Source organism: Diadema setosum, chromosome 5 (genome assembly GCF_964275005.1).
Source record: "Diadema setosum chromosome 5, eeDiaSeto1, whole genome shotgun sequence".
NCBI classification, from domain to species: domain Eukaryota; kingdom Metazoa; phylum Echinodermata; class Echinoidea; order Diadematoida; family Diadematidae; genus Diadema; species Diadema setosum.
The window spans coordinates 31,409,793-31,422,113 of NC_092689.1; the positions used below are offsets into that span (position 1 = coordinate 31,409,793).

Consider the following 12,321-nt stretch of genomic DNA (forward strand, 5'->3'; position numbering starts at 1 on the left):
CATATGCTTAACGTTAATCACCGTCTACTGGTGGAAGGGTTAGTGTATTGCCGAGTTTGCCTCATTAACTTGATACCCTCCCTCACATGCGGCAAAGGTCGTGTCCAAAGTGCGCACACGGGCGGTGGGGGAACGGAGGATTGAGAATCTATGGGAGGAGGTATTCCTTCGGATCTATCAGTGGGGTGTATCAGATGAAATGGAAAATATCACCAAAACTTTTCATTGTGTGTGTCCATGGTAAACGGAAAGGGCGGCGGGTATTTTCCAGACTATTATACGCATGATGTCTAGTCTCTTATAATGTATATAACATAGTTCGATATGCTTAGCAATCATAGTAGGCCCTAGAGGTAGGCCTATATAGTAGACCTAACATCACTAATTTAAACTGATGTGGCACAGTCATAAGAAAGAGGAAAAACAACAACTAAGCAAGGGAGGGGAAAGAATAGGGAAGGGGAAGAAGCTTGAACATAAACAGAAAAGAAAACCGCGCTCTCTTTACCACAACCATACCCAGTTGAAAACGCGACAAAGGACTCTGTTTATATACCCCCTCCTGACCCCCTGTACGCCCCTGTTGTCTCACTGAGCTGAGGTGATGCGGAACTGGTGCACAGGTCGACTGTCAGCGAGGCATCCACTACTAGTATACACACCGTTGAGATTTAGAACTGACGACACGAATTGGTAGAAGCCGTATGCTGTGTTTGACAACTTGTACCTGACACTCTGTCCAACCAGGGAGGTGACCCTGGTCCAACTGTTTAGATCGCAACGTTTCAGCATCGACCTACAAACCATCACCGACTGTCATCGACCTTGTCCTGACCGTACGACGTCATTGGACTACGATGTCGACTATCAGTACGCGGCTGGTGGTTTTCTTTCTGGCACTGGTGTGCTGCGTTTCTGCTGCAACTCCTCAGTTTAGAATCGGAATCGGCAAGGCCGATATAACCGGGCCCGCTGCAGATGTGAACATGGTACGTACGTGTTACTGGTAGATGGAAGGTGGAGTGTAAGAATCAACATGTAGGGGATAAACTAACCCTTCCTTTTTCTCCATGGTAATTCTGCTTGCCTCACGGAAAGCTTATAAAATTCAGGTTAGTTGTAGCTGAATCAAGGACATACAAGAGAGTAACTACACGCAGCCGCTGTCGCGAAGCGACTCAGCAGTCTGGTCAGGCTAACAAGAGAGAACAATCGAAGCTAAGCCCAGTATCGCAGGATACAAACAAACAAACCAACACTGGCAATCAACAGTTATTGTTAGTTATTATAGAGTGGCTATTAGATACTGGATACTGCCAGTATTACTGGTTTATATTTTCTTATCGTTATGTCTGTATTGATATACATGAATTTGATGTTCAAGAATAATTAGGGCATATGCAGTCAATGTGTTGAGTTTTTGAATTCTAGAGCTCTGAATTACAATTAATTCCATAATCAAGATGAGCGATTATTGGTTGGTGCTGCTGGTCTTCACCACCCCCCCCCCCCACCACCAACAACAAATAAAACAATAAACAAACAAAATAGAGCATAAGGAATGTTGTATCATTTTCTACTTCACTCATTTGTCCCAACATGATCAAGCAACAGCACTCTAGAACATAACAAATTTTGCATTTTCATACCAAACTCCATCTCCAACTGAAATATTTTATTGTCCAGAATATAATGCATGGGTTTACAGAAAGAGCAATGACCTGAACATTGTCTTGCTTTTTATACTTCAAATACTAAGTTAAGTATATAAAGCATTCATAGACATCTGGTGTACATGAAGGTGTATGTGTATCCATGAATGTAGTCTACAAAGTAACTAACATTCTATAAAGAATGCATGATTTCAGCAAAATGATACCAGAGAAATAATTGAGTTGTTTGTTATGTTGTTACACCTAAAAACTCTAATGACTCTGATGCCAACTTTGCTGTCTTACACCTACAAAAAATCCTATGCAACCCCCACAACTTTGTGTGTGTGTGTGTGTGTGTGTGTGTGTGTGTGTGGTATTAAGCAAGGAAAGGGGAAAAGGCTGTATACAGTAAGGTAGAGAACAACGGGCCCCATACTGGCATGGATAGACATTATTAAGGAAATGAAATAACAGCATGACATACTTTTGTTTGCATGCTATTCTATCACTGTGAGTTCTGCTTTACAGAGAGAACAAAGATAATTGAGATTTTGCCAGGATTTTGTTAAGTTGTTTTGGTGTGGTCCACCAACAAGCAAGATCAGGGTGCAAGGTCTGAGTGTATACAATTCCTCATTAACTACCAGGCTTGCGTAGTATACAATCTAAACATTTGTCATTACCACTGACTGGCAGCTAGCTATTAATGCTTTAGATTTTTGCAGTGGGACTGGGAAACTTGCATGGGAGGACTGTAAAAGGTGGTCACAACCATCCAATCTACCGGAATTTAAACATGCTTTTTTAAGACTCCTGCCCATTCCTATAAATAGATAGGCCTACACCCTACACTGATGCACTGTTTGTTATTCTATCTTTCAATCAGTCTGTACACATCTGCTTATAGGGCTTGCAGTCATTAAAGGGGTGGTACAGTTTCAGTTGAGATGGGGCATCACATTCCAGTGGTTTTCGATGATTTTTTGAGAAAATGAAAAATTTTTATATGATATAATGAAAGAGCATGTAATCTAAGAGAAATTCAAAGTTTTTTTTTTAATGAAAATTGGTTTTGATATGGCTGAGATATCTAAAAAGTGATCCTAATAGATGGTATGATCTACCTTTAATTAGGATTGCATTGTTTTACTTTTTGTTTTCATTTCTCAGCCATTTCAAAACCAATTTTCATTAAGTAAACTTTGAATTCATCTTGAGTTTATGCTCTTTAACATACCATTCATGAAGTGGTTTCTAAGTATTTCACAAAAAGTTAAAAGCAGATTCCTCTCCTCAACCAATACTATACCATCCCTTTAACTTAGATTTCAGAGTGTGTGACATTTGGACCCGTTTACAACTCAACCAATTCATCAGTTAGCTTGAAGTAATGTATTAGTCTCCATCCAAGACTGGCTATTGGAGGATTTGGGGGTCATTTTTCTTTCTCACACTGTTGTCCAGTTAAGTTTTAAATTAGTCACTCAGAAAACATGATGATTAGCTTGAGAAAGATGAGAAAGATTATATTTTATAGATTACATATATATATATATATATATATATATATATATATATATATATATATATATATATATATATATATACTAAATATATAATTTAATTTTACCAAAATGTTATATCATTATAGTATTTTCATTTGTCCACTATATAGTGGACTCCTGTTATACCAGACATGGTTAAATAACAAAATTTTCATAACAATGAAGCAAAAATTCAGGTCCAAAAATGTTTTCTTTATCTTTATGCTTTATACTTCGGCTACAACAAGATTTCCAAGTAGTAGAGTAACAAAAGAAAACTGCAGTTCCTAAGGACTTTGTTATAACAGGAGTCACATGCATTTTAACAGGAGTCACATGCATTATTTAAAAAGTTGCAGAAATAAATTTGAATTAAACAATGAAGTTGATAATGATATACATAAAAAAAAAAGAAAAATGCAGGTCCCAGGTACTTCATTATAACAGGAGTCACAGGTCTGTATTCTTGATTGAAAAAGCTGCCGAAATGAATTGAAACTGAAAATTCAGGTCCCTAAATTGTTATCTGTATATTTGTTATCTGTATATATTCATGTATTGTTTGATAAGTTGTTTGTTAAGGTAATTAAGATACTAAAGGGTTGTTATCTCTTTTCTGGGCCCCGTTTCATAAAAGATGTTAGGATGTCAACTCTTGCTGGAATGGCAACTTCCCATAGCAACAGCCAATCAGGAAGCTGCATTCTTGTCATTACCATGACAATTGCCATTCCAGCAAGAGTTGTTATCATATCAGCTTTTTATGAAATGGGGCCTTGGTCTCTCTTCATCCTTCCGTTCATGGGGTTCTTCAGTCTCTCATCCCCCTCTTTTACTCTAATGTCCCACACAGATGGGGTATGCCCATCCCGATCAGAGGACAGCCGGAATTCACACCCGCCTGTACAGCCGCGCATTCATCACCTGTGAGATCAACAACACGGACACCTGCAACGTGTTTGTCAATGTCGATATTGCCATGGGATGCACTGCCATTAATCTGGATGTAAGGCCTATCGCTAAATATCATAACCTTTTGTCAAGGCCCTCTTGTTTGAATGGGCGAGTGCGACAGTGCGAGGCGTGCTCAGCTGGACTCTTTTCACCATACAGGGAGAGGGCCTTGACAAATGACTATAAATATCAAGGCAGTGTATTATGTTGAAGTACAGATTTAAAAGTCTTGTAACTGAAGAATTTCTGTGTGTGTTGGGAAATATCACATAGATTATCAGTAAATCTGAAAATTATATCGATTACCCCTGACGTACACTGTGTAATGTACATACTCGTTGCAGGAATCATTGCTAAATGATATTTCATTCGCAGTGTGTAGATACAAAATAATTCAAATGTTGGATTCAATACAGTACAGTGTAAGATTTTGTGAAGGATACATATTGAAATCATGTTTATAGTTGTATATATGTGGGTATATTGATTCAGGGTCAGAATCTCTCTCAGCTATTCCCACCAAAGCACTTACATGATTACCACCATTATGTTCTAGCAAATAACCTTGTAAAATTTATTTCAGTTAAGTTCTATTTGTTATCACCATATTCATCGCCCAGCTTAGTTCTTAAAATAATTGAAAACTATAGCTCAGCAGACATTGAAAGAAACTGATGAGTGAGAAAATTGAAAACAAACATTTCAATACCTACTGTGTCACATACAACATAAAAAATAACCATTGCACACTTTATCTTCATTTGGGATTGTGTTACACCAGTTATTGTACTTATGTGCACTACTCGTTTTTGCCAAAATTTGATAATTTAGTCAACCTTAATCAATGCCTCATATCAACAAGTTCACATTCCAGTTGATCTGGAACTGAACTCTTAGATATTGATGTAATAATTGTGTGGTTCTCACAATTTTTTTTCACACATCCTTTATTTTTTCCTGTCTGTATGTCAAGGTGCTTGGCAGACTTAAAGACGAGTTTGGCGATAGGTTCACCGAGAAGAATGTGTTGCTGAGTGGAACTCACACTCACTCAGGCCCAGGCGGCTACTTACAGTACCTCACCTTTACCTTCACCTCCCTGGGCTTTGTCAACATCAGTCATGAGTGCATCGTCCAGGGGATAGTCCAGGTAGGGTTGGCTGTTTCCTAGAGCTTTGTGTGGATCATATTGCAGAAGTCATGGTTCCTTTTGATGATTTGGCAGCTGTGACCCTTCTCCCCCCCCCCCCTCTCCTCAAACAACAACAACAACAACAACAACAACAACAACAACAACAACAACAACAACAACAGCAACAACAACAACAGCAGCAGCAACAGCAGCGGCAGCAGCAGCAACAACAACAACAACCCAAATCATTATTGCTAGGTGTTTGCTACACAACCAAAGATTAATGGAAAGGAAAAGTGCTTCTTTCTTTTAAATTCATGTCACACAAAGGAATTTAGTGAAAATTTGTGTGTAAGTCAGCAAGAGACGTGAGGTGGAGATTCTATCTTTGCATTGAATTTGTACAGTATTATGCAATACTAGTATCACAGTGGTGTGAAAAGTTATGTAACCCGAAAACTTCTATACTGTCTTATTTTCAGTCATATTTTGAGAAAACCTTTACCATTCTGTTGTTTGATATCATTCTGTTCATTTCAAGCCAACTTGAACATACTATGGAATTGCATTGAATCAGGCTTTTTGCATTGTCTTTTTGAAGTAAACTTATGCGATGAAATAGAATATCAATAATGTGTAGTTATGATGTTTGACATCATAATTATCAAGACCTCAAAATGACATTACAGGTGTCTTTCTGTTTTAATGTTATTTAAACCTTGTGCATGTGAGGAGCCTTCTTAGAACACTCAGAGTATCACATATCTATACATTAAATGAGATCTAAGGTCTTTCATATAGACTCACACCAAAGAGGCATGCATGTTTGTAATTTATCTAAAGTATATTAGTCTCTAACAGTGCCTTTGATATCTCTGTACATGGTTGTGTGATTTGCATGGTGAGGGGACATTTGTTGTATAACAAATTAATCATGTTAATGCGCAATATTTTCTACAAGTTTTATTACTAATGTCTTTTTGTTTCTCGGTCAGAAATAGAAATATTCCAGATTTCATGTTTGTTGCTAAAAACTTCTAGAGTCCAGTGAAACTTTGCATGATTCCGACCTGGTCCTGAATCCTAATTGTGTGACGAAAAAAATTTGATATTTGCTTTTTTAGAGTATTAGAAATGCTGATGCAGCTATGGTGGATGGCAACATTTATGTCAACGCCGATGATCTGTACAACAGTAACATTAACAGAAGTCCCACGGCGTATGCAAATAATCCAGAGGAAGAAAAAAGAATGTGAGTGTTGTAACAAGTTGTTGATTGTGTAACCAGTGATGAAACAATGTTAAAAGAAATAGAGATCGCTATGATAAACCCTCATCTGCAGGCTGTTAATATCACTGTTGTTCCCCCCATTTTTTAGGGGGAGGGGGGTTGAAGTCGGAATTTGGATTGGAGAGGGGAGTTGATAGGAAGTCACAACAGTATTTACTTTACCCATTCTATATTGTAATTTGGTGGCCTGCGCATTAAGTCTATGGAGATATCAGAATTTAGTATCGAATGGGTTAAAGATGTGGATATTTTTTCACCATTCATGATGACAACTGAAACTGAAGTACACAGTTGAAGACACATAACTGAGGTAATAATGACATCAAGTCTATTGATAACACCTGTACTTTTAAACTGAATATTAGTAGTTATTATTTCCTTCATGTTGTGTTTTGAAATATGTATCTGTCAGTTGTTATCACCCCATCTGAATAATCATGATAGATTACCTGTATACATTGGTTTGTGATTTCAAGATGCTCTAGGATACTCTATATGCTTACAAAGTCAACCTGTAGAGAGTACCAAAGTCTTTTGTTATAGTTTAATACTGGTTAAAAAAAAAAAAAAAGATGTCCTTAATTGCACAAGCTAGCCTTCATGCAGTGGGTTGGAACTGGGTGTGATTGCTGTTTATCAACCATTGTGTACACAGATATGCAGGCAACATTGAAATTGTTTAGAGCCAGTTTCTGTGCTGTGGTGATGAATGACTATGATATCACACTTTGGTACTTGATACATATATTATGTTTAGTGTTTTTGTATTTTGTGATTTTTAGAATAATGAATTGGGAAATAATGCAATATTCGAGAACATTATCAGTGTATCATTTGCTTGGCATGAACATGAGTCATTTCATTTACTTTTGTATGTATATCAAAAATTATTATATGTGAAGAAAAAAATATAATCAGACAATATTTTCAGAGTGCAAAAAGGCACATGTGATAAATGATATGATTTTAGTAAATGATTTATGCCCTCATCCTTATTTGCAAGATGCTATTATAAGATATACCCCTCCCTAGGAAATTGAAGATCAAAATGCCTTTAATGAATTATTCAGCTTCTGTCATTTTGTTTTTGTTTTTGTGGAGATCAAACTTTGTTTGTATTTTGCAGCATTGTAGAAGAACCACCCTGGTATTGTGAGACAGGCAAGTCTCATTGAATGAAAATAGTCAAATAGAATTTATCAACAATAAATCAAATCAAATCAAATCAAATCAAATCAAATCAAATCAAATCAAACCAAACCAAACCAAACCAAACCAAACCAAACCAAACCAAACCAAACCAAACCAAACCAAACCAAACCAAACCAAACCAAACCAAACCAAACCAAACCAAACCAAACCAAACCAAAACCAAAACCAAACCAAACCAAACCAAACCAAACCAAACCAAACCAAACCAAACCAAACCAAACCAAACCAAATCAAACAGTTTTGTAAGTCTTTAGTTGTTGAATCATACACTCTTCACCTGGTGTGCAAGTTCATTTGAATGACTTTCATCTTCCACAGGTATTCGGGCAACACAGATACAATGATGACTGTTGTGAAATTCGTCAACCAAAATGAGAGTGATCTGGGGCTCATCAGGTGAGCCGCATTATTGATGAGGATTGTAATCAATCACTTGATTTTATTGTCCAGAAGCAGAAGGGTGCTAACATTGCACAAATTGTATGGAGTTAAAGCCTTTCTGCTTCTCATATGGTGTTAACTACAGACATGTTTTGTTTGTTTTGTTTTATTGTGTTTGTTTTGTTTTGTTGTTGTTGTTATTGGTTTTTTTTTTGTATATCCAGTCTGGAATGTGCGACAAGAATTACTCCACCATATGTAGATCCTATTTCAAATGGGCATGGAATTAACTGTGGAGATATTACAGTATGTTGCTCATTAATGGTCAATTGAACTTGCAATAATGATCTCGGTGTTCAGTAGTGCATAAGTTCATGAAAATCGGCAACGTGGAGGGAGATGCTATAAGATTTTCTGATATTAAAGCCAGCTGAAGGAATAACTTATTTGATTTACATTGATAATTCTTATGTAGTAAGGTTTTAGAATGAATAAAACCAAGTATGTGTCAAATCAGCTGCAGTATATGTAAAAATAAGCTTGTACTTTTTTAGTAATATGATTAAAACATCATGATTTTTCATAATTACTTCTGTGATAAACACATTAATCACAATTGTTCTTGTTATAGCATGTAGTATTTTTGTCATTGTCATGCTTATTACTAGTAGTACTAGTAGAAGTAGCATCACCAGCATAAATTGTATTATCTTCACTATTATTTTTGATATTTTTGTGATGATAACAGTAAATGAAATATTAGAATGATGATGTAGCTGATAATATAGTACTCCTACTACTACTACTACTACTACTAATAATAATAATAATGATTACAGAAACTAAATAAGAATAGCATGTATTACTATTTGTAATATTATTATCATTATTTGTTTATCATAGTCATCAATTCATCTTGTTGTTACTTTACTGTTAATATCAGCCTTTAATTGTGATATAATATAGTCTTTCGATAGTGATATTAGAAATTATGATGCTACAATTTTACATCTCACTAATATGTCACAAGTTCTATGACTCATTTTGACTTTGGTTTACCATCCACCCATCCAGCTGGTTTCCCGTTCACCCTGTGAGCATGAACAACACCAACCACCTCATCAGCAGTGACAACAAAGGCTACGCCTCGTACCTCACGGAGAGGTACTATGAGCCGGGATTTATCGCTGCCTTTCCCAACAGCAACCAGGGTGATGTCTCGCCCAACCTCAATGGCCCGCGCTGCATGGACACTGGACTGCCTTGCGACAATGAAACCAGCACCTGTAATGGGAGGGTGAGAAGCTTGGAAACTTGACTTAATTTTGTGTAAAGCATCAGAGTAAAAACAGAGAATCTGAATTCATTGGTCTGTGTAAGCTGCAAGTCTTACTCGCAAAAGTACTATTAAACAATTGATATATACGCAAAATACAATTGCATGCACCCAGACACCAAGTAACAGCTAAAAGTACAGTAAGTGACAGCCACTGTAATTGAAGAAAGACAGTTCAATTTGATTTTGCTCAAAGCATCATAATCAAAAACAGATAAACTCAATTCATTGGTCTTAGCCATAAAACTACTATTAAAAGTAAACAATAAATATACTGTAAAAACATGATATTTTTGCGGCAGAAAATTTTGCAAATTGGAGCTAATGGCCTTTTTCACGCCATCAAATTTTCGCAGTGCCTCTGGCATTTAATGCATATAGAGAAGACAAGAAGTTTCACCTTAATTTTAATTTCGTGACTCTTGGCTGTCGCAAAATTTGTGAAATTAAAATGCATGTGACCATTCCTCATTTCACAGTATACAAGGTTGCACCCAGACGTCTTGTAACAGCTAAGAGTACAGTAAGTGGCAGCCACTGTGGTTACAAATAAACAACACAATTTGATTTGGCTCATATCATCATAGTCCAAAACAGAAAAGAACAATTCGCTGGTCAAAGCCACAAGTCTACCTGTAAAAAAAAAAAAAAGTATATGATTGATAATACGCAAGGTTGAGCCCAGACATCCATCTTGAAACAGCGGAAGGTACAGTAAGTGTCAACCACTGCAATCACAAAGCAACAATTTGCATCAATGATTTCACATTACCCACAGGCCCAGATGTGTGTTGGCAGCGGCCCGGGAAAAGACATGTTTGAGAGTACTCAGATCATTGGTGAAAGGCAGCACGACAAGGCAGTGGTAAGTTCTGTATGCCATACACTTCATAATTGTTTCATCATGAGGGAGCATGCATGTTCAAAAACTGGTCCAAAACCCTGTAGTCTAGAGTTGTTGGAGTAACAATATCATAATTTTGTTTTATCAAGGAAATTTAAAATAAATGAAACACGAACCACACTGCTAGACATATTTTGCACATAATGCATAATACCTCCAAAAATAAACAGCCAAAGAAAACATGTGCATTATTATTATTATCATCAGTCATGTTGTTATTACAGTCAAACCTGTCTTAGCAACCATCTGTCTATAGTGACCACCTGCCGTATACGACCACTGAAAACAATTTCCTCCTAGGAAAAAAAAAGAGTATGTGTATAGTGACCACCTGTCAAAAATGGCCACTGTATTTGTCTCCCTTGGATGTCCGCTCTAGACAGGTTTGACTGTATTATATCATTAGTCAGGGGTGGATCCAGGAATTTCGTTAAGGGGGGGGGGGGGTGCCTTTACAAAATTAAAGAGGGGGCACGCACCCTCCACATTTTTTCTATTTTTTGTTCTTCTTTTTGTTTTAACAAAAAATAAAGAGGGGGCGTGCGCCCGGTGCAGCCCCTCTGGATCGGCCACTGTTAGTATTGTAATCAATGATCATTATCAATATTGTTATCAGTCGTCGATATTTCATGATTCCCAATGCAGAGCCTGTATGATTCTGCCACTGAGATGATCACTGGATCAGTTGGCTCCATACATCAGTTTGTCAACATGTCTGACTACGAGGTCGTCATGGAGGATGGCTCAGTGGTAAGGTCAAAGGTCATGTTACTTTATTTCCAGATTTTACCCTTTTTTTACCTAAAAATGCTTTTTTACCGTTACTTAGAAGTGATTGATACATTTGGTTTGGCTATCCATGCCATAATTCATATATAGATGTTATTTTCTCTCTGTAGGCATAATGAGAACCATATAGAATACTAATGTCTGTGGAGTACTTGAAAATTGGACATATAGGCCCTATTACTGTATACGCCATGTATTTTTAATATTCATGAGTTTAGCAAGTCGGGTGCTATTCGTGAATTTGGTAACAACACAAAAATCCCAATATCAACTCTGATCCCATCATGAATGTGACACACTCGCGTACATGCACTGGTATGCAGTACACAGTACATGAACAAGGTGCGTGATGATACAATTTAGTACCGTGGGTAGGCCTAGGTCTTAATGGCTCCTACTGTGTGAACAGATGTGGCTCCTACTGTGTGAACAGATGTGCCAACTTCTTCCTAAACGTAAGTGAATGATACAAATTTCTCAGTCCATTGCACTACTACATGTAAATGCTTCTGAATTTAACCACATGTTAAATTGTTGGGAATTCCCAATTCGCAAAAAATTAGGCTCGCAAAATACATGGGGTATACAGTTAATTTCTTTGCCCATGAAGAAATTACGGACTCAATGCAGTTCTGATTGAAGTGGGCTAAAATGGATGAGACAAATTGGATGATATGATAAAGTAGTGAATATCTGATGTCAGGTATATATTTCTTATGACACTATAAGGATGAAAAAAAAAATAGGAGAACATCAATGGAAAAGCAGGTAAGCAAACAAAGAAGAAGGAAAAGAAAAAGGATATGAAGGAAGGATAGAGGGGGGAGGTGCATGTCAGCTCAATGTACAAAGGATCACTGACCTCTCCGTCCCAGGTTAAAACTTGTGCCCCCGCCCTGGGGTATAGCTTTGCCTCCGGTTGCACTGATGGTACAGGTTTCTTCACTTTTACACAAGGTATGCACAACCTTGTCTCCTTTTAACTGCAGCATCAAGGTCATTGAAGACATAGATTTTTTTTTTTTTATCACCATTGGCTTTCTAATCATATCAGACTGTATATCATATCTATTTATACAAGCTAGGATGCCATTTTATGTGAAGTTTTTGTGGTACGTATGTT

The 12,321-nt window shown here is 37.0% G+C and overlaps 1 protein-coding gene across 1 annotated transcript in view; it reads left to right on the plus strand.

Moving 5' to 3' along the window:
• The first annotated feature begins 857 nt into the window (after positions 1–857).
• Positions 858–12,321, plus strand: part of LOC140228841 (putative neutral ceramidase C) — a 103,786-nt gene continuing 92,322 nt past the window's right edge. Inside the window, exons 1-8 of the mRNA XM_072309114.1 lie at positions 858–989; positions 4,053–4,205; positions 5,127–5,303; positions 6,410–6,537; positions 8,107–8,184; positions 9,244–9,466; positions 10,284–10,370; positions 11,055–11,159. Coding sequence (XP_072165215.1) covers positions 858–989; positions 4,053–4,205; positions 5,127–5,303; positions 6,410–6,537; positions 8,107–8,184; positions 9,244–9,466; positions 10,284–10,370; positions 11,055–11,159 — 1,083 coding nt within the window. The remainder of the gene's footprint in view (positions 990–4,052; positions 4,206–5,126; positions 5,304–6,409; positions 6,538–8,106; positions 8,185–9,243; positions 9,467–10,283; positions 10,371–11,054; positions 11,160–12,321) is intronic.